Raw genomic sequence first — 26,680 nt, forward strand, 5'->3', positions numbered from 1 at the left:
AGGGTCTGGCCGCAAATCGATCTGAACGGAGGAATACACGGAGGGAGATACGACAGCCTCGAGCTGCCCGTCCCTGCGCGACGGGCTCCAAGAGCTGCTGGCATCGCCTCCGAGCATGAAAGGGGCAGACGCGTTTTTGGACTCGCTGCATCCGCTGTCTTCCCGCTCATTTTTAGTCACTCGGCGTCTAGGCTCGGCGGGGTTACAGCCGCCGATGAAGGGACTAGCCAAAGGCGCGACCCGTGCCGCACCTCCGCCGATGCAGACCTCCTTTGATGTAGGAGCTGTCGCCAAGAGCCACGATGAGATCGAGGCAACTAAATATCCAAAGCTGCAAAACTACTCGAATCGTCTCGGAGGCACCGACTTGGTAACCTTCCGCGACTCCAGCAGCGCCAAACGTGCGAGAGACGAAGACAAGGACCTGAAAGAGGCCAGCTTCGCCAAGGTCAAACTTGTTCGCGCAATGCAGACGACCACCGCGCTTAAGTCGAAGCTGGATGGACTTGACAACTCTGCGATCAGCAAGCAGAGACGTATTCTCGAAACCATCTTGCTGTTGCGTTAAGAAAATGAGCGTAAAGCTGAAGTGCGTCGTGATGAGGAAAGCCAATGTCGACGCAAAGAGGCTGCTACTCAAGAGGCTCGCCGCGTCGCCGATAAGGCCGAGGCCGAAGAATGTCGTCGCACCGAGAAGCTGGAAATGGAAGACCGCTTGCGACGTGAACTGAGAAGAAGCTCGTGCTCAAACCCAGAAGCTGGTCATGCTGATTGGCGCGCTCACCAAGAAGGCATAAGCGGGAAAGACGAAGGACGAGGGACAGACGTCGGATGCACACGAAAAAGTGGGTCGCTTTCGTATTACAGTAGTTGTAGTATCTCTATTGACATCAACACGGCTCCGAAAGTGTTCAATGGTTATTACCATCTATCGTATTCACCCCTTGTCGTACGCTGCAAAATATTCACTCAAAAACGCATGGTTTTGCCAACTAAGTGCTGTATGTGTATTAGGCAAGGAGTGTTCGTGTTGGCAAGAACTACTGCTACGAGATTGTCAAGGGTATCTCAATTTCGCCTCCAAACGTTGTACGGATTTGAGATATGCCTACCGTGCGTACAAGATAGTTAGTCATGCGAAAAATATTGTTGAGCCGTAGGCCGCGGAGCTCGGGGTTGTTCGGCAACGGAAGACTCAGTCTGCTATAGACCTGCTGCATGCTCCCCATGCCCCCACGCAGCCGTCTGCCGCACGGAGGTGATTGCGTTGTGGAGCGTGTGCACAGAACTACGGAGAGAGCGTAGGATTCGCTCCAAATCGCCGATCTTGAGCGGCGTGAGGATACGGCCAGCCATGGCAGCCAAACACGGGAATGCGGAATCCGAGACGACGTTGATCCGGGTATCTGGACAACACACATCGTCCAGCAACTTGTTGCGGAAGCCGAGCGAGGTGTCCGAGCCGTTCCACGACCCGGGGCAGTTGTGGCGGCACCAAATAAGTCGGCTGGAAAGCAGATCATTCATGTCACGAAGACGGTGTGAAGCCAGTCGTTGTACGTAGCGTTAGACAGCTGCTGCACCTACAATGCATTGCTGGATTAACACATACATCGTCAGCGTTGCACATCATATCATTAGCAGAGTCGCACATCGTTAGAGTTGCACAGCATATGATTCGGAAGGTACGGCTTACCCTCAGGTTCTTTCAGTCGATAAAGCCGAAGGTGTCCTTGAGCAGCGGCTCACGAGATTCAACCAACTTTGCCAAGCTGGCCTGCCGAGCAGGCGATGGCCACGAGATCCTCGCCGATGCGAAGCCCTTCAAGTCGTTGGACAGGGTCTCTTGCGCTTGGCGAAGATACCTCGACAGCGTGCTTGGAGGAAAGCCGAGCACCAAGCAGAGCGTGCTCTACTCCATCGAGCCGACGTAGAAGCACAGTACCAGGCTCAGGACCTGGTGGTGGTAGCGTAGTTTGGGCGGTCGACCACGTGCGTCGTGGCGCGGAATGTAGTAGTACCGGCTGAACCGGCGCAGAGGCTGGTGGAACGCAGGTCTGCATACATGTACAAGTTAGCGTACGTCAGCGACAGCGAATAGAAGGGTACATGATACAGTTAACGGACGCGCACCTAGTCAAACTAGTCGTGTTCAGAAAGCTCACGTCCTTGCCGAACTTGTAGAGCATCATCGAGGCCACGTTGCACGGCGTATCGAGGCACTCCGTGGTCAAGTAGTGTCGGCTATCTTCCACGAGTCTTCCACCAGGAGGTGATAGACATCCCGACGCACCTCCCTCAGCGCTTCGTCGCGATCTACCGCAGCCTCAGCCAGCACGAGCACTGCATCGAAGTCTTCTTCTCTCATCGCAGCGAGCGCTTGAGCCCAACGCGCGCGAAATCGAAAGTGAGGAAAATTCGAACGGGTGCTGTGCTGCAAGGCGCCAAACGGTGTCCGGGGTAAAGTGACGGGTACATTCGTAGTTAGTACCACAGTCTTGTTTGGACAACCTGATTCAGGGCAGTACCAGAAGAACACAGAGTGTAGATATAAGGTATTTGCGGCGTAGCTTCCGAGCGGTAAGTTGTCATACATCTTCTTAAAGGGTGACTTAGTTGCTGCAACTAACCTGGGGACGAGGCAGTGTTTGGCTCGCTGTAAAGCTCGGCGTTTGGCACTTCACCGAGCTTCTGACGTTGAAGTTGTACCGAGTGTACGTTCACTTCAGGATGCACTCTCAACGACAGAAAGGCAGAGTGTAGTCTGGATTTCACACCCAGAGTATCGAAAATCCAGGATGCACCTTTACCCAGGATGCACCCCAAATGTCAATAGCCAACAAATACAGAGTTATATACAATACAAATAGCCGCCACTTATTCTTATCGACCCTTGGACGGTGGGTCACTGGCTAGGCTCACTCGAGTCTTACAATTCAGACACCTAGTCAGTCTGAATACTCGTACAAACGTGCGTCACTATCAATTAAGAGAGAAATTATCAATTGATATACACACAGCAGTTAAACTATCAATTCGGGGGGACAACTGTTAATCAGGCACCCAGAATACCAGGGGAATATGAAATAGGCAAACACCAGCATACTAGCGACCCAACTGGAATATGAAATAGGTCTTCGCGTATCAAAATTTTCACCCGATGGCTGGGTCAACCCAGGACGCTGGAGCGTCTCTGGTCATCACTAACTGGACTTGCTGTTATGGAAATGCCACAGACGACCCGTCCTTAATGGTTCCAACGCCCTTTGTTGTGTCGCGGTCGTAGTCTCGTGTGGTGTAGGGAAAATCATATTTTGGATGGGCCACCTTGTCTGGCTCAGTTGGATACATCGCACCTAATCGGAGTGCGCACTTAAGCAAAGAATTCAGCGACTCAGCGAGCGCCAAGATTCAGCGAGCGGCAGAACTCAGCGAGCGTATATCATTTGCGAGTTATTCCAAGTGGGGGAGGATAAATCGGGGATCTGAGCGAAGGGTCGGCGGAGATCCACCACGGCCCAGATTAATTAGGGTGCTGAGCGAAACGTCGCAGGGAGATCTATAACGACTCCATTTCACTAGGTATTTATATAGGATCGACAGGAGACCAAAGGGGCTCCCCGAAGACACAGAAATAACAAAGCAGAGCAGAATCTTCTAAGTTCAAGAACAGCGTACACTTTTCCGGCAAGTCCCTGTGTGGGCTGGATTATATCTGCCGTCGTTCCCCGAGAGGCATAATTTGTAGAAGGATCTACTGGTAGCGCCAAGAGATCAACGTCGGCCCGGAGTGGGCACTTCTCGCTACCAGCGAAGACAAACCTTGTCGAATCGACGAGCCGGTGGGTCTGCACAACCCAGGACACCGCAAGCTTTTAGCTGAGCGTACTCTGCGCTCGGTGACCTGTAAAAGCGCTCGCGCGCCGACGTCCATCCATTAGTGGAGGTCACAGGGTTTGAGGAACGGAAGCTGCCCCGCTCAGGCGAGCTTCTGGGACTGTTTGGAGTTTGGTACTCAGTGGGAGCGGAGGCTCAACTGGACCCGGCTGGGCCGAACCGCAAAGGGAACCAACAGAACCCTGCGCAAGCTCAACAACGCCGATCTGGCTGGGCAAATTGTTGTGTCATTGCGTGTAAGCCGCATCAACGACGATTCCTGTGAATTACAACACTACAATGAGTCCTAATATGTTGTCCTTAATTTCTAGGTTGTTGGGGATAAGAGTACCTATTTCGACGTAGACCTCTTTCTCGATACTACAATGGGTACGGTACTTCGGCAATCGACGTGGATGAACAAAACCAGCTTTAAGAGTGTCCCGATGAGATTCAAAAACATTCTGTATTCTTCAACGAGTATCCCCTTGCTTAAACTCCTGTGTTGATGCGGCCCTAGATCGGTCAGGAAATTGCAGCACTGACGCAATTGCCAAATCACTCAAAGCCCCTGTGGGAGATTGGAAATGGGACGATGGATGCCTACACCGATCATGTCGTCATTGCGCTGGTGGGCCTGTCCTCTACATATGTTTGCTGGTCTATAATAGAAAAGAGAAGTCGTGCTTTTCGTCGGATGGAATCGATTGGAGTTCGAAGGTGCGTTGGCTATATTGGCGGCACCACCATTCTCGCTCTCAGAAGACAAGCGAGGTTGGAGAGTGTTATATTTTTTTATCGAAAGTAGTGGTACAGCCTTTAAGCTCAAGTGGTTTGCGATGATTCTCGACGAATTTATTCCTCATTTGAGGATGGGTGAAGTTGCTAGATTAGACGAGGCAAGTTCTACAGTGTAGGAAGGCATAACGTTTGCTCTCTACCAGAAGAGCGACTTTATGCGGTAGAGCTCAGAGCACATGCGCTCGAGCTTCTCCAGAATCGACATTTTTTCTGCAGCTCACGTTTCGTTAATCGAAGCCCAGCCTCACATTCGCTTGCTGTTAGTATTGACTTAAACTTATGCATATGGGTCACTCAACTTTGCTTCATTTGGTGCTCATTCAGGTCGCACGGAGCCTCGTTTTTTTGTTCTCTCTTGAGATGTTCCGACATCATTTCGAAGACAGTTTTCTTCCTTATCTTTTCTCCATCGATGATGTTACCAGATTCAACATGGACCACGTCAAAGTGTTCCTCCACTTCGATCCACCCAACCAGAATAGGGTAATCGTCCCAGAAAGGTTCATCTTCACGGGTGTTGCTTTTTTCTTGTGGTGGCCACCGTTGGTATCATATTTCTCCCCCTCTATGACAGAAACGAGAGCTCTAAAGTAGACAGTGATCAGCATAAGTTTCTGAGTGGTAAAGGAAGAGCTACTTCTTACAGGAAATGCATTGGGAATGCAAGGAATCAAATCTCGATGCAAGCATAGAGACCTGCGGCTACAGATTACGACGAATTGGTGTGACGCGTAAGGTTTGTTGCTTGTATGGCAAGCGCAAATGACTCAAAGATGTGACACTGACGATTAAACAGCCAATCGGAAGTCACAGCAAAATTGATTGGATAAAACTAGCAGAAGAGAGCTCTGTCATTAATCGTTATAGTGACTATCCACCTGTCTTCTCCCAAGCTCGGCTAATGCAATGGTCGCTGACACTCTCCCAGGCCTTCACGACTTTCACAACGATGATTTTGCGCTTCTCCGCAGCAGGAACCTTCATGAGAGCAAGCAAACGATCTCGGAGAGGCAAAAGACCATGGGCCTTGATGAAGGACAGTTCGTACGACAGCGCTAGCGCTCGCAAATGTTTCTTGAAGGGCCCCATGATGCCAACATCAAGAGGCTGCAACACGGCCGTAGTGTTATTAAGCAACGCAACCAGCTCTGTGCCCCAGCCTGCCATCGTCTCCGCTGAAGCACTGGAACCATGACACTTGAAGTTGTCTACGTACACGCAAGGGGCTCCGCTTGTGTCATAGACACATACTCTGCCCAGACTCCATCAATAAAATGGTCATGCCAAATGCGGATATCCATCCACGCATTTGAATGTACCGCATCGTATATATCATTAATACCCACGGCACTCTTGCTCAACTGTCCCACCAAGTTGTCCCTTGAAGATGATAATGTGTCGAAGCTTTTTCTCTGCCGCTGAGACGATCAGTAAAATGCTAGCACGTGATGAACGTGCTCGTCCGCGCACCTTCGCTGAATTCTTCGAGCCTCGTTCCGCAATAATATGGTCCTGGTTCCTCATCATAGTACACAGCCGTTTCATCGGCGTTAAACACGCACTCACGCGCAAATGCCCGGGCAACTGAAGCCCCAACCCCGCTAGAACATTTCTCTTGCGCTAGTTGTAGATCCTCTGACGATAGGACAGTTCTTGTAGGATGTCGAAAGGAGTAGCCGTGTCGATGAACGAAGCGTTGCAATAGCCGATACAGACTCATCAACCTGCTCGAAGCAAGATATTTTTGTACCCATTCATCGTACTCTTCTCTAACGAACGCAACAACATGGTTCATCTTTAGAGGAAAGTCGTCACGGCGTATAGATTGAATCCGTTGTACCAGCTCATCAGTATGCACAAACGCACACGGCCGACCCTGCCCCCCCACACCTTGGACGCCACCTTGTTGTAACACGCCGCGCAATGCCGTCTCTTTCTTCTCCCAGGCGTAGATCGCCCCCCTCCCCTTACTCTTGATGCTATACCGCTCGGCCGGTGCCGTGATCGTCCAGCCCTGCTTCAACTCAGTAAGGACTTGAGCTTTGAAAGCATTGCTGACCATCATCCGACAAGAGCCAGAGCATTAGCTTCTGTCGGACCTTTCAACAACACCACAGCCGCCACCCCCTGCGCCGATGCTGACCTCTTCCTCCTTGCTGCCGTCTTCATCATCCCCTCTCAGTATAGTTCGTGGAAGACCATCTTTTATAATGCCCCACGAGCGCAAGCGCGCTTCAGCGTCATCGGTTGTGGCCATGAATTCTGGACTGCTCGACGCGCGCAAACCTTCACCAGTCAAATCTGTCATTATGATTGGCCAAAATATTTGTATAGGAAATTAAACCTACCCGTAAAAAACAAAACGTAAGTGTTGTCACATAAATACGTCCGCCACATCAATTCGTCGTAAGCTGTACTACTCCGTTCCATTACAAGAGCACCAAGCTTGAAATATGATGCGTTTAACTTTATTTTGTAACAAAAGATGCTATAGTCTGAATCAAAACACGCGACTCGTTGCCGCCAGTAGTTTGGTATACTCAGTTGTCTGTAGAGCTCAGTATTTGTTACACAACGGTTGGTTGAGTAGCGCTGGCATGCCATCGCTGGCCGGAACATAGATTCTCAAATGTAATTTCGCCCGTCCTCGCCTAAAGATCACCAATTACCATGGAAAAGTCAGTCCCCGCTCGCAAGACCAACCTAACTGATGCCGAGCGCAACCAAGCCCTCGCCGATCTGTACAACAAGATGTTCGACACCGTCCCCGTAGACGAAAAACTATTTTACATCACTCAGCCGACCCGACGCTTCCTGCTCCTGCCTGACGAAGAGGCGCCTGTTCGACGACTTCGCAACAAGCGCTACATCACTAAGGTGATGTTCTTGGCTGCGGTTGGCCGCCCGCGCTTCGACCCCGTAACATAACAGGTCTTCGACAGAAAGCTGAGCATTTGGCCCTTCGTTGAGCGCGTGCCAGCCCAGCGATTCTCAGTGCGTCGTCCAGCGGGGACGATCATCACGAAGGACATGTTCGTGACCAAAAAGGGCTATGGGGCCATGCTGATCGCTAATTTGCTGCCTGTTTTGTGTGAGCGTTGGCCTGCAGACATTGATGATAAGCCAATTATCGTCCAGCAAGACAATGCGCCTGCTCACATTGCTTCAGGTGATCAAGCGTTTGTTGATGCAGGTGCTGCATGTGGTCGTCGTGTGGTGCTGCGCACCCAACCGCCGAACAGCCCAGATCTCAATTGCAATAATCTTGGGCTTTTTGCAGCAATTCAAGCGCGACAGCGGAAAAAGAACGCCCGCACGATCGATGAGTTGGTTACTGCAGTCACCGAGTCGTACTGGGAACTGCCAATACGATCAATCAATGCAACGTGTTTGAGTTTGCAGGGGTCAATGGACGATTGTATTAACCAGGGCGGTGATAACAACTACAAGCCGTGCCACATGAAGAAGGTGAAGCTAGAGCGGGAGAAACGATTCCCCCTATCAATCCGCTGTTGCTCCCGCGCCGAGGAGATACTGACGGAATCAACTGTTTTGTAGTCAGCAGTCCGATAGTTTAATCTAGTTTAATTTCCGTGTTCTTTTGATGAAACAACGATCAAGGTGGCTTCGTGCTCTTGTAATGGAACGGAGTGGTAGTTCAATTGACTATCGGTGCCCATAACCTGGCCATGTTTTCGATATGTAGTACTTAAACGGATCGATCAGGTATGTGATTGGTCAGAAAGTGACTTGAATTTGTAGAGATTTCGTCCAAGGAATTGACAATTTAAAATCCAGAGAACAAGACGTGGAGTGGAATGCTCTCAAGGATTTACTTGGAAATGACGGGAAGGTGTCGGGAAGGTGACGGCCAGCTATGAATGTGTTGATCGATTATTGAATACATGGATGGTGATATTGTAGCAAGAGCGATCATACAGTCTCTCCAGTACTGTAATGGATCGTCCACCAAGCACCCAGTGAGGCTTTGTCTGTTGCGATCGGAGCCAAGAGAATTTGTGCAGAAGCAGACGTGATTATTGTGCCCCCCCCCCCCCCCCCCATTCCCCGATGTCAGAGGGTAGGACAAGTCAAGTCCAGAGGCAATACGTCGGCATGTGATGAGCCTTCGTGTTTCACCAGGTGTACACCACTACATGCAGTGAGGGGAACTTTGCTCCTGAGGATTTCGAGCCGTCGTGTATTGATCAAAATCAAAAGCGAGAGCTGTTGCCCAGGTCAGAAATGGGAAGATATGTCCGTGCAGCTCTCAAGTCTAACCATTGCTGGCTGCACGCATTGTCCTGCTGCATGAACGCACTTCAACATTGTTCTCGAAGGTGTTGTTGTTGGGTACGCCCCGAGGCTTCGCTGACAGCGCTTCACTGCTCCAGCAAACTCTCACTTTTCATTTCAAGCGCACTCGTCCAGTCTCCAAGTTCCAGCGCGCAAGCGCCGTCCTCCGCGGGAGGCGAGGATGCGGAGGAGGAAGAGGAAGATCGCTGAAGGAATCCCGACAGCCCGTTGTTCGCTGCTGAGGAGCTACCCGCCACATCCAAAAATACTATTTTGGCGGACCTCCGAGCGCGGACGTATGGCTGGAGGAGAATGCTGCGTCAACTCGAGAGCTGCTCAACGGATATCACGTCACGCGACCTGCATGACGAGACTGAGCACCGTCCACGTTTGCTTCAAGACAAAACGTAAGCAGAAACGTTTACTAGTGTCGCCGTGTGCCTATCTGGAGGTGGGGAAGGTTGTATGGAGATAGCCGGCTCAGGTATTAGCCCTTTCGGACTCTGTTGGCTACGCACCTATAGGAAGCCCTTCGGGAAATAATGGGGTAGTGGAGATACTATACTCTCGCGAACGAATTGAAGGCGAATGTGTTGGGGGAAGCAGAAATTAATGCGCCGTGAAGCAAGCAGATGAATACAGGCAGCAGTTCGGCATCAACCACATTATTGTGGAGGCCAGTCTGGATAATGTCAAGTGTAGCGTCATCGAATGCGCCAAGAAGTCGTGGAAGTGCTACCAGTCTCGTCACTCAAGCGAGAAGGGCTGGCGACAACCAAAATGATCGATAACAACCCGCTCAAGCAGAGGTTCACGGTCTGTATTGCGGTGGATACACAGTTGATGCTTTACTTAAACGTGTCTTTTGTCATCCACCCTCAGAACAAACTACAGCAACAAACCGTTTTGATTTCCGTCCGAATCTCAATGTAGGCTCTGATCATCCCCGTCAAACCGTAGCAGCCTCCATTCTCAGTACCCGTTGAGCTGCACCAACAACGTCCGTTCCTTTTCGTCTCACAGATCGCGGTCCTGTTCGTCCTGTTCGTCCAAGTTGTTCAGCACGTCACCCATCCCCGATCGATCTGTAATCAGCACCAAGTGCCAGCCAAACTGCAACACAAATGTCATTCAGTCATCAACTCCAACGTTGCCCTCTAGCAGTATATCTCCCATTACCTGCGTCTGCACCTTGTGGACTTCCCCCACGGGGCTCTCAAAGGCAACCTTGTCGAACTCGGGCACCATTTGGCCGCGACCAAACGACCCCAGATCGCCCCCCTTTCTACTCGATGGGCACTTGCTGCGCTCCTTGGCGAGCCGAGCGAAATCCGCCTCGAGGTCGTCCGACTGCTCCAACTCCTTCAGGATCTCGTCGCACTCCTCCTCGGTCGGGACCAAGATGTGGCTCGCCCGAGCCATGGGCTTCTCCGCCGCCATCACAGCCTTCGGACCGACATCCAGGACGTTAATGACGGCAATCGCCAGGAACAAGGCCAACAGCGTCGTGAACACACGCTTCATGATCACCCCCAAAGTTACGATCTTTCGAAATGACCTTTTGCATTTTTTATTCTTCCCAAGATAATACTTAGTGTGCGCCACACTATGTCGTACTTACAACGGTCCTCCCTGTAGTCCATACAAACGCCAAGTGAAACGTTGTCATGCATTTTGAGGGCGGGCTACTAATCGGTTTTTTCTGCGCTAATGTTGATGAAGGCGCCGTCGGCAGAAGAGGTGCTGGCCCTAGTGAATGCAGCCACGGGACCCGATGGGAACTTGGATCCGGCCATGCACCAGCTTCTTTTGCAGCTCCAGGAACAGCATGTACTCAATCAAGCCCAGGCCCAAAGCGGTGCACATGCTGGTACAGGTCCCACGCTCAATAGTGGCCCCTCCGATAGTGGACTGGTAAGTGCAGCTGAAGTTGCCGGCCCCGAAGACGTGGGACCGGCAACCACGGCCATGAAGCGGAAAAGTATCCCCTTGAGCATGAAAAAAGAGGCAATTCAGTGGATAATGGGTCCTGGCCGAGGAGTCCCGTCTCGGGCTGAAAAGCACTTTGGTGCGTTGAATTGGGACGTGAGCGCGTCTTCGTTCCGCAAGTGGTGGAAAAATCGCGACAAGATTTTGGGCGACTCCGCAAGCAAGAAACGGATCAGTGGAGGGGGGAGGAAACCTTTCCTGGAAGACTCGGAGGAGAAGTTACTGGTGGTGGTGATCCAAGAACGAGCCAAGAAGGACCGCGTCACGAGGAAATGGATCGCCAAGACGGCACGGCACATGTTCCATAGGTCGGACTCAACGTTTAAGGCCTCGGAGAACTGGGTCACCAAGTTCATCCGACGCAACGGACTCACGCTCAAACGCAGCTACGTCACGTCCGATCCTCCTGCAAAATTAGAGCAGCGGCGACAACAGATCCTGGCTAGCGGGGCGGCAACCGAGCCAGGCAACAAGTACGTTGCAGACAACGTCAAGGTAGAATTTGTCGACCTGTAGGTATTGATGCCAGCCTTTTGCTGTTTTGATGTTACAGTGTGGTTGTGTAGCAGAGCGTGGAAGGTGTGCTCTTTTTTATGAACGGGTTGGCTTTTGAGGTCACGACTGTGAAGAGAAAATTAACGTGCGGGGCATCTATCCATGCCTAATACTTTAATCTATGTTGCTGAGTTTACTGTTTCTATTTTGTGCACTAGCGGCTTTCACAGCAGCGGTGACTTAATTAATTATTTGCGCTGCTATGGTAACGTTATTCCTATGGACTCTTGCCTGGTGGAAATTCCCGAGATGGAAATCCATCCAGTCAACTAATTGCGGTTGCGACGAATGCTACACTTTGACGACTTGGTGGTGAATTGACGATACGTATTGGTGCATTGCCCGGCCGTGAGCGAGTACGTGCCTTCGATGACCTCGGAGTTAACGGAGGTGAGCGTGACGCGTACTTCACTAAGATTTTCTCCATTCGGCTTGGAGCTGCTGACAACGTAATAGTACGCCCCATCCAGCATATTCGCAGCTTGGCCGTTGATACTGACGCTGCGGACCCCTACAAGCGTGTTCGTGGGCTGCACCGCAACCCAGAAGCCATTGCTGCCTTGCTTGAGGCAGATCTGGATGGTTTCTGGGTTGGGGCAGTCCACAAACTGCCAGCGAATTTTCAGACGACTTGGGTCAAATCCCGTGACGGCCTTGAAGACAGTCGGTGAGAGGTCCAAGTCTCCGTACTTGCATTCCGGACACCGATCCACGATCTGGACGATGGCAGATGCGGTCTGATCGGCACACTGAGAGTCGACGCAGGAGACTTGAGCGCAGCGCCCACAATTGCCCAAGTTGTTCCACTGCACCTCGTTCAGCGCGGCGTAGTTTGTGGGTGCAAGGCTGTTGTACGACATGAAGTTGCAATTGCCGCTGCTAACTTGCCCAAGCGTGTAGGCGGTGCCATCGCCTTGGAAGTACTCGGCTGAAGTGAATCCGGTGGCAGTGACACACAAGACAAGGAGGACACGGAAGAAGGACGTGTTGACCATGGTGCTTGGAGTGTTCAGGCTGGATGTTAAAGTCGAATTGAAGACTGGCTAATTGAAGCAGTCTCCGCTACCACGCGGAAGGTGCTGTTCACGGATGACAGCCACAACGAAGAGATCAGTTCGGGAACGTTGATTCCGCTAAACGGTGGCCGAGCGACACCTAAGATCAGAGCCGTACGCTTATAATACTTTATCTTGTCTGTATTATCCCATTTCTGTTTCCCTCGTTCATCGCAGGCGTACCAATAATCACTAGGAACGAGAGAGCACGCTACTCGACGCATTCCTGGAAACCATTTCGGGGTTGCAAAGTCTACATGTACAAGTATAGTTGTATCCATCTTGGTGGGCAAGCCGCGTGGGATGCTGGTGCAGAAGCTAATTCCAGAGAACTTTGGCTTGATTCTACCGAACATTCACGCGTCGATCTGCATTTGGTAAATGGGACGTTGCTTCCAAGCAGTCTTCGAATACTGCTGCTGAAGCTGGCAGAGTCCTTTCTGAAATGGTCATTGGAGATGAAGATTGTGCTGCGCTCCCTTCTCCTTCGTCTCACGTGAACACAGCGGACTAAAGAACTGAGAAAATAGTGCAACGATTTACTCATATAACGGTTCTACTACGTTGACAGACTTCCACTACGAGCAGCTCCGGTTTGAACTATCCTGTCGCTGTCGCTCGTGCATTCAAATACAATTAGTCGCGACGGCTTCTCACACGGCACTTGGGCGAACTCGTAGTAGGAGTCGCTGTCGTGGGAGTGGATGTGGGCGTGGCCGTAGTAGCAGTAGGCGTAGCAGTGGTGGACACTGGGGCCGAAGTGGCCACAGGGGCCGAAGTGGCCACAGGGGCCGAAGTGGACACTGGGGCCGAAGTTGTAGACGTAGGGGTGGCAGTAGTGCTAGTCGGGGCCGTGGTGGTCTCCTCCGTAAAAGAGCTATTGGCTTCCTCCGCGGCACTGCTTCCCTGTGTCTGAGTAGAGGAGGTTGACGTCGGTGTCGCCGTTGTAGACGCTGGTGTAGTAGAGGTGGATGTCGGGGTTGCCGTGGTTGATGTCGGGGTCGTCGTGGTTGATGTCGGGGTCGCCGTGGTAGACGTCGGTGTTGCAGTGGTAGACGTCGGAGCAGTCGTAGTGGTGGAGGTTGTAGTCGAGGTGCTACCGGTAGTCTGGCTGCTCGTCTGGCTGGTGCTGCTCGCTGTAAACTGCTTGTTCGTGTCCACGCACGCTCCGGCCGTCAGCGAGTAAGTTCCTTCGACCGTCTCGCCCTCAATGGACGTGATCGACACGCTCACCGCCGTCAGATCCACTTCGCTTGTGCTTTCGATCAGGTAGTAGTAGGCGCTGTCCACCATCGTGGTCGACTCACCGTTGATCGTCACGGTCTCGACGCCGACCAACGTGTTGGTGGGCTGCACGGCCACGTAGTATCCGTTGCTGCCGGTCTTGAGGCACACCTCGATGGTGCCCGGATTGGGGCAGTCGACGAACCGCCAGCGGATCGTCAGACGACTGGGGTCCGAGCCCGTGATGTTCGAGAACACGGTCGGGGACAGATCCAAGTCGCCAGAACTGCACTCCGGACACCGGTCCAAAATCTGCACGATAGCGGTAGTGGTCTGGTCCGCGCACTGGTCGTCGATGCACGACACCTCGGCGCAGCGGCCGCAGTTGGCCAATCCGTCCCATTGGTCGTTGTTCAGCGCCGCGTAGTTGGCGGAGGCGGTCGGGATGGCCGACATGAAGTTACAGTTGCCGCTGCTGACGTCGCCCAGCGTGTAGCTGGTGCCATCGCCTTCGTAGTACTCGGCCGAGACGACAGCGACAGCGGCGACGCCCAAAGCGGCAAGTGTGCGGAGGTGCAGAGTGCTGAGCATTGTCGGACGGACGGACAAATGGGAAATGAGAGACCGTCGTGGCCTCCAGGCTACAGAAGAGGAGATCACAGTGGACTGAGGCCAGGATAGCCAACGGCTGGCTAGGTGTCCTGCCACGCATTCGGCATGCTTGATCTTCATCTATCCGAGACCAAGGTGCCGAGCACCTCGCGCGCCCTGTTCTTGGATGCCAGCTGGAGGCGCTCGACGCTCGTCCACGAAACCTTCGTAACGACGTCGTGTTGAGCGATGATTCGGATGTCGAGTGTCGAGTGCAGCGAAACTGAAGGCGACGCATGAGATCGGTGCAAAGCTGGTCGAGTCTCGGTGCGTTTCCGCTTAGCTTGGTGTCGAGCTGATGCGCGCTGCATCGGATCAAAGGCGTACACGCCGCAGACGGAGATGCCAAGGGCACTGACGTCGCCCGCCAGCTGGGGTCGTCGCCAGTCTCCGCTGTCTGGTCAGTCAGGTGCGGTGGTATCAGATCTAGGCATGTGGCGAAGCGATCCGAAGACAGTTGGAACATTGGGGGAGGCCGGAGCAAGGCTGGACGTTTGAGTAGCAATAACGTGGACAAGAGTCTATTAGATAGAGCCCCTTCGAATATACGAGGACTACGAACACACGAAGACGCAACGCTCGACTTGAACGGATACTTTGGACGGACAGACGAATGGGGGCGGCTAGTTGCGGTGGCGACGGCCGCCACGCACGCGGCACTTGGATGTATCACCAGATTGAGTGGGCGCGTCCGTAGACGCCGTTGTGGCCTCGGGAGTGGCAGTTGTAGCCTCCGGGGTGGCCGTCGTGGCTTCAGGAGGAGCGGTTGCTGCGGTCGGAGCGATGGTTGCATCGGGTGAAGCCTCGTTCTGCGTGGTGTCGTCCGACTGCGAGCTTTGGTCGACCTGCGAGTTACTGTCCTCGGACTGAGAGCTCTGGTCCTTCTGCGAGCTGCCATTCTCCTGGCCGTACGAGCCCGCGTCGGAAGCGCTGCTGTCCGTTGGAGTCGGAGCTGTGGTCGAAGGCGTGCTTGTCGTAGCAGTAGGAGTAGCTGTAGTAGCCGTCGGTGCGGCAGTCGTAGCGGCCGGCGTAGCAGTAGTTGCCTTGGGAGTGGATGCCGGAGCCGAAGTCGTCTGCGAAGTCTGCGAGGAAGAGCCGCCACCGAACTGCTCGTTCGTGTCCGTGCACTTGCCCGCCGTGAGCGAGTACGTGCCCGAGATCTCATCGCCGTTGATCGACGTGATAGCCACCTTCACGGCTGACAAGTCGGCCCCCGACGCGGTCGAGACGTAGTAGTACGCTCCGTCCAGCATGGTCGTGGCCGCGCCGTTGACTGTGACGCTCTTGACGCCCACCGCGCCGTTCGTGGGCTGCACCGCGATCCAGTTGCTGTTGCTGCCTTCCTTCAGACACACCTGGACGGTGCCCGGGTCGGGGCAGTCCACGAAGCGCCAACGCACCGTGAGGCGGTTGGGGTCCAGGCCCGTGATTTCCTTGTACACGGTCGGCGACAGGTCCAGCGCGCCGTGCGCGCACTCCGGGCAGCGGTCGAGCACCTGCACGACGGCCGTCTTGTTCTGCGCGGTGCACTGCTCGTCGATGCAGGACACCTCGATGCAGCGTCCACAGCCGCCGAGGTTGTCCCACTGGGCTTGGTTCAGGGCCACGTAGTTGGTAGACGCCGACGGGATAGCAGACATGAAGTTGCAGTTCCCGCTGCTGACCTGGCCGAGCGTGTAGCTCGTGCCATCTCCTTCAAAGTACTCGTCGGCCGCGGATGCGAACGCCGCGGTGACGCCCAACAGAGTGACTGCGAAGCTGAAAGCCTGGACCATTATGCTAACTTGCTTGCTGGTGCTGTCGGACTTGCTCGGCGGAATGGAAAATGAGCTGCTCACCGAGCACTGCCAGTGCTCAGGACGCGAGGCAACACTGCCTCGCGTATGTTGCTGCCGTCCAGAGGGGTTTTGTGGCGGCTGGGGCACGATCTGCGTGATGTGCATCAGACGCCACACGGACAGCGAGCACCTGGTTTACGGGCAGCACAATCGATCGATCCGTCATCGTTTTTTTGGTTTCACGAGGCCAGCTCAACGTTGCTGGACTTGCGTGGGTCTCACCAACCTACCGCAGACGTTGACAGTCAACGCCTTTCCTGTGGCAAGCGGACGCACAGCCCCCTGCGCGTTTAACGCGCGCCATCTTCGTGGGAACCACCTGCCTCCAGCGTCTGCTCCGGTCGATCAGTACGACGGAGATCAAGTTGATGCGAGCGAAAGCTGCAGCTGATCGACCAACCACCTGGACGGACACGACGGACCGAGCCAATGCAGGCGAGATCGGCTCGAGGGAAGGCTTTGATCACGGGCACTCTGACTGTAACAATGGTGGCAAGTCCGGACACGCCCAGCCGGTTTCGCACAACGAGGCGACCGAGTCAAGCAGTGGGACGCCGACGCCCAAGTTCAGTTTGTCGAGCGTCTAGCGCCAACGTGCCCGGCCAGAGCAATGCGCCGATGGCAAACGACCGTCGACGAAGAGGATGGCAAGTCATGGCATCGTTTGCGGCAAAGACGCCTGCCGCAGCTGGCGGATGACGGTCTCACCATTTGCTGTCAAGTTGGTTCCCCGCTTCAGTGACTTCGAGCGTTGCACCAAGTTCCAGTCTGCGATGCCAATCAGTTCGCTTCAACTTGGTCATCGAACAGTAAAAACGAAACAGTGATATTCAGGTCTCTACGGGTCACTGCACTTCCGGCTAGCACGGCGCTCGCCCCATTTAGAACTGCTTCTTGGTGTCGACGCACTGGCCGATCGTCATCGAGTACGTTCCCGACACCACGGTGCCGTCGACCGAGGTGACGTCCACCGTGAGCTTGTCGAACGGCACCTTGTCTTTGCTCTGGATGTAGAAGTAGTAGCCGCTGTCCAGCATCGTGCCGGCCTTGCCGTTGATCGACACGCTCTTCACGGCGGTGCGCGCGTTCGTGGGCTGGATGGCGACCCACCACGGGTTGCTGCCCTGCTTGAGGCACACCTTGATGGTGCCCGGACTGGGGCAGTCCACGTACTTCCAGCCGATTTTGATGCGGCCCGGGTTGTGGCCCACGATCTTGGTCAGAGCGCTGGGCGACATGTCAAGGTCGCCGTACTTGCACTCGGGGCAGCGGTCCACGACCTGCAGGGTGACGGACGTGTCCTTGTTCTTGCACTTGCTGTCGATGCACGTGGCCTCGATGCACTGGCCGCAGTGGGTCTGGCTGTCCCATTGCGCCTGGTTCACGGCGACGTAATTCGTCGACGCTTGGCTCCACGACGACATGAAGGCGCAGTTCCCCATGCCGACGGCGCTCAGGTCGTACGGGGTGCCGTCTCCCTCGAAGTAGGTCTGGCCAGCGGAAGCGGTGACGCCCAGAGCCAAAAGCGCGGAGTACTGCAGAACGCCCACCATCGTTGTCCTTGTCGTTTGAAGTCGAGTTGGAAAGTGAGGATTGAGGACCTCGAGCTCAGCGAGACGAACGCGTGAAGCGGAAAGGAGAGGGGGGGGGGGGGGGTCGGCAAGCGGCACAGACCAGCTCAAGGAACGACCAGGGATGTGCCTCCGCGATGTTACGCTACACGGGCGAAGAAGGCACGACGTCAACTCCGACACCCTGGATGGTGAGTCAACAGCAGCTCCATCGAGCGTCGCGACTGCAATTGGCCCCAATTACCCTACAGTTTACCTGTGTTGCCTCTTTCGAGCGCGCTACAGGACAAATCGCGTGCTTGGTGGTCGAATTGCATTAGCGCTAGCAAAAGGCCAAGCGGGGGTGGGCTGTGCGGAAGCTGCAGATTGGGCTGGGCAGGCAGTGCAACCCACAACCTGCGAGCCACAGCACGACCTCCGTACAGCAACAAAGTTGCTACGTCGAGGTTGCTTCTCGACAAGGTTAATATACATCGATGCACTCGCAATCGTTTGATGTATGCCTAGATGCAACTTCCGTACGAGAACCGAGGACGACTACACAAAGGGTGAAGTTGCATGTTATTGAACCGTGGTGCAGCCTCCGCTGGGCTCTCGCTCCAGTACGAGAGGCTAGTCGTTAGGCAACGCTAGCAAGGCCCCATTGCTGTCCACTTCGTTCACTTGAACGCTCGGAGGGATCGGCACAATATGGTTTTGATTCTAGTTCTCCTATTACGACACAACACTAAAGAAATTTGCACAGGAATAACAAGCGGGTGGAAGTCATAGGTCCTTCGCACCACGCAAGGGGACGGACGTCGATCGATTGCTCTACAGGAGCCCAAAAGCCTGTCTCCGGTCGGGGGTGTTCTGCACGTCGAAAGACTGCACACTCATCATGGACGGCGCCTCCATGTCGCGAGCCTTTTCCTCCTGGATGCTCTTCTTCTTGGAAATCACCACCACGACGATGAGCGCAACCACACCCACGCCTCCCAGCGTCGTGAGGGCGATGAGCCAGCCGTCAGTTCCGGCTGAGCCCTCTTTAGACTTGGTGTTGGCCTTCTGGGCATCGTCGCCGGCAGCTTCGCTCGCCGCAGTCTGCTCAGCGTTGGTCGACGAAGTGGCCGTGATAGCCGCCGGTGACTCTTGCTGCGTCTGCTGTTCAGTTTGCTGCTGCTGAGTCGAGTCGTCGGTGGTCGTAGTGCTGCTGCTGCTGCTGCTAGAGGTTTCCTTGGACGGCTTCTTCGTGGTTGCAGGGATCAACGTGGCAGTCACGTTGAAAAGCTGCTGGGTCGTCTGGCTCGCATCATCTTCGCTACCGGATTGCGACTCCTGTGTGTATGAAGATTCAGGAGCAGTCGTCACAGGAGAGGTCGTCACAGGGGAGGTAGTTGACGGGGTAGTGGTTAACGGGGCAGTAGTTGAAGGCGCAGTCGTCGAAGGAGGCATCGTGGTCGGCGTCGCAGTCGTAGACACAGGAAGAGGGGTGGGTAAGCTCTCTTGTTCAGATGATGGGGCAGTAGTAGCAGGAGTAGCAGGACGCACCGTGGTGGGTGAAGGCGTCTGCGTAGTAGGAGCCGGGGTCTCAGTCGGCGTTGGTGAAGGCGTAGGAGACGGGGTCGGAGATGGTGTCGGGGCCTGGGTAGGCGGAGACGTCGTGGGAGCTGCCGTGGTCGGAGTCGGGCTGGTGTACGTGGGTGTCGTCTGCTGCGAAGTCTGCGATGATCCGCCGGCGTTCGGGAACTGGTTGGCGCCTTCCGTGCACGAGTCGGCCGTGAGCGAGACCGTGTCTTCGATCGAGTTGCCGTTCACGTCCGTCATGGAGATGGTCACGCTTGTCAGGTCCGTCTGGGTCTGACTGGCTCCGTCCAGGAGGTAGTAGTAGGCCGAGTCGAGCATGGTCGTGTCCTGGCCGTTGATCTGCAGACTCTTGACTCCGGTGGCCACGTTCGTGGGCTGCACCGCCGTCCAGAAGTTGTTGCTGCCGCCCTTGAGGCAGTAGTTGACGTTGCCCGACACGGGGCAGTCCACGAACTTCCACTTGATCGTGTACCGGGACGGCGTTGAACCCGTCAGGGCCGTGAAGACCGTCGGCGACAGGTCCAAATCACCGTGCGCGCACTCCGGACACCGGTCCAGGATCTGCACCACAATGGAAGTGGACTGGTCCGCACACCGGTCATCGGCACACGAGACCTCGGCACAGCGACCGCAGTTCTGGAGACCGTCCCACTGCTTGTCGTTCAGAGCGGCGTAGTCCGACGTAGCAATGTCCAGAGCCGACATCATGTTGCAATTGCCCGCACTCGACTGGCCCAAGGTGTAGGCGGTGCCGTCCCCCGTGAAATACTCGTCGGCATTGACCACCGCCAAAGTGGCCGTAGCGAGAACCGAGAACGTCTTCATCCTATGTACTGTAGTAAAGCACTGCCAGTGGGTGGACTGACAAGGTGTCGGACTGTCGCCGCGAATGGAAATCCCAAAGTGTCGATTGCGCGACGGACGGCAAAAGCGGGAATGAGAGGTGAAAGCCTCGACAGCGTGTAGAGGCAGAGGGTTCAGTTGTCTGAAGTGCGAGGAAGGTATCATAAGGATCGTTGGTCGCCGCCTGGACAGGCTGACCCCAGCTGGAGGCGCGGACCCATACTGTCGGAACAGAAAGCGGTCTTTCAGATGGCGCCGTTCCGTACCGAAAGCGATTGAACAGGACGTGGTGTCTGTCATGATTGGAGTTCGCTAGAAGGAGCCTGTCGAGCGCGAAACAGCGCTTTCATCCACTGGAAACCGACATTCAGGGAACGATCCCTGGAAATCACTTTCGGCGCACTACGAACATGGTTTGTCGGCGGAGCGATCGCTTCATGGTCCTGCGCCCGAGCTACAATTGAGGTTAACCCACGCGATGCCAAGTCCATACGCAGTCACGACTGTCCATGTGGTGTTCGCACCAAAGGCACATCCAAGCGGGCATTAGGCGCTGGCTTGGATACTCGACTCCCAGTTGGACTGACTTCTTGCTGAAAGCAGTGGCAAGATGTGGGGAAGAGACGATAACAAGACAAGTCCGCCCCACAGACGGACATCTGATGGTCACTATCCGTCACTGCGATTGCTACAGTGGGGAACGAGCAGATGGATAAGACGCACCAGGTGGACGGCCCAGAGCAGCCACACGAGTCACGCCGTCCTCCAGCAGCTGCTACTGCTGACACGCACCCCAGTGTACACCGCAAATCCAAGTCGCGGACGAGTCTGTGGTCGCCAGCTCGACACGTTGTCTGCTCGTTCGGACGCAAAGAAACTGAGGATGAACATTTGACAAGCATGTTGAAGACATTATCGGGTGCTACGCATGGCGTTTTCTACCTGCACGTTGCAGGTTTGCTTACATGGGGCAGTTGACAGTTCCGGCGCTGCCAGTGGTCTCAGTTTTCGCGGTCTTAGGGGTTGACGGCTCTTGCTGGGTAGTCTCGATGTCATCGCTCGACTGCTGCTGAAAAGGCTCCGTCTCGGCGTCGGCACCCACAGCGCTCGAGGTTTGCTCGGCCGTCTCGGTCTCACCGTCTTCAGTTGTGGGGCTCGAAGAAGACGTAGCAGGAGCCGACGTCTTGGACTCAGTGTTCTTGCCCACGTCTTGGTTCGTGTTGTCACTGCTGGAGAAGCTCGAGCCCTGCCCGTACGTCTCGTTCGCGTTGCCTTCACCCGCGGGGCTGGAAACTTCAGAAGCAGACGCACTCGCGCTACTTGACTGCGTAGACGTGCTAGGGGCAATCGTCGAAGGAGCATCCGTTTCCGTAGGCGACACCGTCGAGGCCGGAACCTCGCCTTCGTTGCTAGTCCAGCCCGACTGCTGCTGAACAGTCTGGGCGTCGTCGCTCTCACTCGTAGAGCTTGACTGTTGCGCGTCCGAGGAAGAAGTGTCCATTGTGGGGACAACCGTGGCAGGAGAATCCGGCGACATCGTTGAATTCTGAGTCTCTCCATCCTCACTCGCCGTGGTCGGCTGCTGTTGAACAGTCTGGGCGTCGTCGCTCTCACTCGTAGAGCCTGACTGTTGCGCCTCCGAGGAAGAAGTGTCCATTGTGGGGACAACCGTGGCAGGAGAATCCGGCGACATCGTTGAATTCTGAGTCTCTCCATCCTCACTCGCCGTGGTCGGCTGCTGTTGAACAGTCTGGGCGTCGTCGCTCTCACTCGTAGAGCCTGACTGTTGCGCCTCCGAGGAAGAAGTGTCCATTGTGGGGACAACCGTGGCAGGAGAATCCGGCGACATCGTTGAATTCTGAGTCTCTCCATCCTCACTCGCCGTGGTCGGCTGCTGTTGAGCAGTCTGGGTTTCTTCCGCCTCAGTAGAGGCACTCGCTTGCTGGGTGCTGGGAGTGGTGGTCGTCAAGGGGGCAGTCGTCTCGGTCTCTTCGTCGTCATTCTGCGAGCTTGAGTTCTGTTCGGCCGAGTTTTGCTCGGGATCGTGGGTCATATCGTCTCCACTTGCAGAGCGAGAGTGTGACTCAGTAGGCTGAGTCTGGCCAACGTAGCTCGCAGAACCAAAGTCCACCTGGGTAGTTTGAGAGGCGTCGTCGTCACTCGATGAGCCCGACTGCTTCTTGGTCAAAGTAGGGGAAGTGGTAGTCGGGGCATCCGTCGCCATGGTAGTTGACACAGGCGTCGGAGTGGTCGCCACAGGGGCAGAAGTCTGCTGCTGGGGTGCAGTAGTGACAGTCGGTGTCAAGGTGGCCACGGACGGAACATGGGTCTGTGCGATTGTAGGAGTCGCTGTCGTCGGCTTTGGTGTCTGTGTCGGGACGACAGTTGCAGGCGCCGACGTGTTGGTCACAGGCGTCGATGTCGCCGGACTCGACGTTGAGGGCGTCGGTGACAAGCCTCCAGAAGACGAAGGGAACTGGCTGCTACCCTGCGTGCACGATCCGGCAGACAGTGACACAGTGTCTTTCATGGACACACCGTTCAAGTCGGTCATCGACACCGTCACACTCGAAAGGTCCGCCACGACCGAGCCCGAACCGTCCAACAGATAGTAGTAGGCTCCGTCCAGCATCTTGGTAGCCTTGCCGTTGATCTGCAGACTGGTGATTCCCGTGGCCACGTTGGTGGGCTGCACCGCCGTCCAGTAGTTGTTACTTCCCCCCTTGAGGCAGTAGTTGACGTTGCCCGGCACGGGACAATCCACGAACTTCCACTTGACCGTGTATCTCGACGGGTCGGAGCCCGTGAGCGTCTTGAACACCGATGGCGACAGATCCAGGTCGCCGTGCTTGCACTCGGGACAACGGTCCAGCAGCTGCACCACGACGGACTTGCTCTGGTCGGAGCAGCGCGAGTCGGCACACGACACCTCGGCGCAGCGGCCGCAGTTCTGGAGTCCGTCCCACTGCTCGTTGTTGAGGGCGGCGTAGTCGGTGGTGGCGAAGCTGAGTGCCGACATCATGTTGCAGTTGCCGGAGCTGGTGTCGCCGAGGCTGTACGCGGTACCGTCACCAGTGAAGTACTCGTCGGCATTGGTGTGAGCCAGCGTGGATGCCGCGGCGAGTATAGCGATTATTGATGGTAGCTTCATGGTTTCGATCTGGTTGGTGGTTGGTTGAAGGTAAAACCCAGAATGAACGTGAAAGCGCCGTTGATAGGTTTGGTAGCAATTTCCTTCGTGTGCTGGACAAGGTAGGCACGAGGACTAACCTCAAGTTCTTGGTTGCCTTCTGGGGTCGAGAATGGTAACATCGCAATTGTCGATGCCGCGTTTGGGCGAGTCTCTGCTTTAATCCTCGAGCCGGTTACTTGCTTGCTTGGACAAAGTCGGCGGTGCATCTATTTCATTGGCGGTCAGACTGGTCTCTACCGATACCGGGAAACACTCCTTGCATACGTGATCGACTCACGCTTTGTGTGTGAGAATCGCCGTACGCGAGAGATTGCGAGCAGTACGGTAGTTGATGAGAACGCTGTCGCGTGGTCCCAAACGTTGCCGTCGTGCGATCCAATTGCGTATCATAAATCGTAATGGGCTCGTGGTTTTGGGGGAAGTTTACCTCGAGCTCAGCGCGAACACAAAGTGCTCAGGTATGTCATGTACTCTCGTCATGGTGAGTCGCCGTGGAATGCACTTGTACGATCCGACGACGTGCGGTTTCCTTCACGCAACCTGAGCAGCAACAAGCAATTCAAGAGAAAGCAATTGTGGCGTTGGTCTTGCGTCAAGACTCTTGCTCCGATGGCGTGGTATCGAGATCAGCCTCAAGAAAGAGACTCGGGTAGTCTTCCGAGCCGGGGCTCAATATCCCTAGACCTTGTGCCTGAGGTCGGATCGCAGCGCGAGGGGTACACGTAGACGGGGTTCGAGCGAGACGGAAACGTAGCAGGCAATCCCGGACGAGGTTTACCAACTTGCAACTAGTATCTACTGTCCCTGACGAATTTGTTGTACACAGTTGTGCGTGTATCGGATAGGGGCGTGTATGAACTATCCGCTACAGTTATTGATAATACTTGGCGTAAAAGTATTCTCGTCGATTGAGAAGTCTCTTTCGAGGCAAAGCGACACCCGTGGCGATGATCAATACCTGCTCGTTCGATGCAACGACGTAGAGTTGTGCAGCCACAAGCAACGCGAACAGCGGCAAAGCACTTCAAGTAAAATAACCATTGAATCAACTACAGTACATGTATTTAGTGTAGCTAGGGGAGTCTATCGCCGTGGTCAAAGCACGTGCCCGACGGCTTTACTTCGTAGATCCTTGGATCTGCTGATGAGGATATATCAAAAGAGTCGATGCCAGATACTAAGCCTCAGTTTCCACGAAGCTCCTTGCCCACCAGTTTGTAGGGCTCTTTTATAAAATACTTCAAGTAAGCCAGCGTATACATCATCATTGAGTTCCAATTGTCAATGCCGCGATTGAGCGAGTCCACGAGCCGGTGTACAGGTACAGACGTGAACTTGCTTGGATAAAGTCGGTGGATGCATTCATTTCGTTGATGGGTGGGCTGGTCTTGGGAAATCGTCACAGCACGAACCCATGTGTTGAACACATTGTGTTCTCTTTCCTGGGGTTAATCTCGATACCACGACATCGGAGCAAGAGTCTTGACGCAAGACCAACGCCACAATTGTTTTTTCTTGACTTGCTTGTTGCTGCTCAGGTTGCGTGAAGGAAACCGTGCGTTGTCGGATCGTACTATCGCTCATCATGACGACATGTAGCATAGCGTTGTTGTAGTTATGTCGCCTGGACCGAAGTCAACTCAAAGGTGTGCAGATTTTATCGGGCATGGGTCCGTGACGTATGCCGATGGTAGCTGAACTGAGTGAATAAGCACATTGGAAGACATCTATGGCACCAATCGGGAAGTGTGAAGATCTACAGCTAGACCTACAGTTCCTGTCGGAAGCTCGACACTAACGCACGGTTCTGGATGACAGTTCCATTGCTGTCTCGGAAGGTGAGTATTAATACTGATGAGCATTCTGTGTCGGATCGTCACCCTCCGGCTGCTGCCTGGTCGGAGCAGAGGTCACCTGTTGCTGCCCTGGCGTGGGGGTAGTGATAGAAGGCGCCTGCGTTTCAGGGATCGGCGGCTGCGTTGGAGACACCGTAGGAGTCGCTGTCGTCGGCTTTGGTGTCTGTGTCGGGACGACAGTTGCAGGCGCCGACGTGTTGGTCACAGGCGTCGATGTCGCCGGACTCGACGTTGAGGGCGTCGGTGACAAGCCTCCAGAAGACGAAGGGAACTGGCTGCTACCCTGCGTGCACGATCCGGCAGACAGTGACACAGTGTCTTTCATGGACACACCGTTCAAGTCGGTCATCGACACCGTCACACTCGAAAGGTCCGCCACGACCGAGCCCGAACCGTCCAACAGATAGTAGTAGGCTCCGTCCAGCATCTTGGTAGCCTTGCCGTTGATCTGCAGACTGGTGATTCCCGTGGCCACGTTGGTGGGCTGCACCGCCGTCCAGTAGTTGTTACTTCCCCCCTTGAGGCAGTAGTTGACGTTGCCCGGCACGGGACAATCCACGAACTTCCACTTGACCGTGTATCTCGACGGGTCGGAGCCCGTGAGCGTCTTGAACACCGATGGCGACAGATCCAGGTCGCCATGCTTGCACTCGGGACAACGGTCCAGCAGCTGCACCACGACGGACTTGCTCTGGTCGGAGCAGCGCGAGTCGGCACACGACACCTCGGCGCAGCGGCCGCAGTTCTGGAGTCCGTCCCACTGCTCGTTGTTGAGGGCGGCGTAGTCGGTGGTGGCGAAGCTGAGTGCCGACATCATGTTGCAGTTGCCGGAGCTGGTGTCGCCGAGGCTGTACGTGGTACCGTCACCAGTGAAGTACTCGTCGGCATTGGTGTGAGCCAGCGTGGATGCCGCGGCGAGTATAGCGATTATTGATGGTAGCTTCATGGTTTCGATCTGGTTGGTGGTTGGTTGAAGGTAAAACTCCAAATGGTCCTCTCGTCCTCAGTTGACTTTCGTTGCGGCAGCACGGACACAAGCACCTTGTGCCCCTCTATCTAGTATGCGTGGTGGTGCGATCGCAGTGCGAGAAGTCGATGGGGTTTTGAACGAGCCGGAGGCTTGTGCATGTAGCGGGCAATCCCAGCAAGATCAATAAATTTGCTTGACGAGTGGGTAAAGGCTATCCGCTGTCTCCCGATAAAGCCTCTTGTTATTGTCATGTCACTGCCGCTTATCTGCAGCGCGCCGTGGTCTCAATACGGTAGTAATCTGCTAGTTCATGTCAAACAGCTTGCTTTGTACGTACCGCTTTGTAGTATTGCACCTGTAGTACACAGTTTATCCGTATCGGGCGGGGGCGTGCAC

At 54.8% G+C, this 26,680-nt stretch overlaps 6 protein-coding genes across 6 annotated transcripts; 1 reads left to right on the forward strand and 5 right to left on the reverse strand.

Annotated features, from left to right (window-relative positions):
* Positions 1–9,677: 9,677 nt before the first annotated feature.
* Positions 9,678–10,497, reverse strand: KRP23_11891 (Foldase protein PrsA; the record flags this gene model as incomplete). Its single annotated transcript, XM_067882470.1, has 4 exons — positions 9,678–9,791; positions 9,876–9,909; positions 9,995–10,086; positions 10,153–10,497. 4 exons carry the CDS (start codon positions 10,495–10,497, stop codon positions 9,678–9,680), a joined length of 585 nt encoding a protein of 194 aa, XP_067740062.1.
* A 186-nt stretch (positions 10,498–10,683) lies between these two features.
* On the forward strand, positions 10,684–11,528 carry KRP23_11892 (uncharacterized protein; the record flags this gene model as incomplete). The annotated part of the gene is made up of 2 exons (XM_067882471.1): positions 10,684–11,435; positions 11,516–11,528. 2 exons carry the CDS (start codon positions 10,684–10,686, stop codon positions 11,526–11,528), a joined length of 765 nt encoding a protein of 254 aa, XP_067740063.1.
* Positions 11,529–15,070: 3,542 nt separating this feature from the next.
* KRP23_11893 (uncharacterized protein) lies at positions 15,071–15,700 on the reverse strand (the record flags this gene model as incomplete). The annotated part of the gene is made up of 1 exon (XM_067882472.1): positions 15,071–15,700. One exon carries the CDS (start codon positions 15,698–15,700, stop codon positions 15,071–15,073), a length of 630 nt encoding a protein of 209 aa, XP_067740064.1.
* A 1,466-nt stretch (positions 15,701–17,166) lies between these two features.
* Positions 17,167–17,523, reverse strand: KRP23_11894 (Expansin-YoaJ; the record flags this gene model as incomplete). Its single annotated transcript, XM_067882473.1, has 1 exon — positions 17,167–17,523. One exon carries the CDS (start codon positions 17,521–17,523, stop codon positions 17,167–17,169), a length of 357 nt encoding a protein of 118 aa, XP_067740065.1.
* A 1,146-nt stretch (positions 17,524–18,669) lies between these two features.
* On the reverse strand, positions 18,670–19,662 carry KRP23_11895 (uncharacterized protein; the record flags this gene model as incomplete). The annotated part of the gene is made up of 2 exons (XM_067882474.1): positions 18,670–19,173; positions 19,387–19,662. 2 exons carry the CDS (start codon positions 19,660–19,662, stop codon positions 18,670–18,672), a joined length of 780 nt encoding a protein of 259 aa, XP_067740066.1.
* Positions 19,663–21,226: 1,564 nt separating this feature from the next.
* Positions 21,227–22,489, reverse strand: KRP23_11896 (uncharacterized protein; the record flags this gene model as incomplete). Its single annotated transcript, XM_067882475.1, has 1 exon — positions 21,227–22,489. One exon carries the CDS (start codon positions 22,487–22,489, stop codon positions 21,227–21,229), a length of 1,263 nt encoding a protein of 420 aa, XP_067740067.1.
* Between the last annotated feature and the right edge of the window lie 4,191 nt (positions 22,490–26,680).

Source organism: Phytophthora ramorum (genome assembly GCF_020800215.1).
Source record: "Phytophthora ramorum isolate Pr-102 chromosome Unknown Phyram_PR-102_s0013, whole genome shotgun sequence".
In the NCBI taxonomy this organism is placed as follows: Eukaryota; Oomycota; class Peronosporomycetes; order Peronosporales; family Peronosporaceae; genus Phytophthora; species Phytophthora ramorum.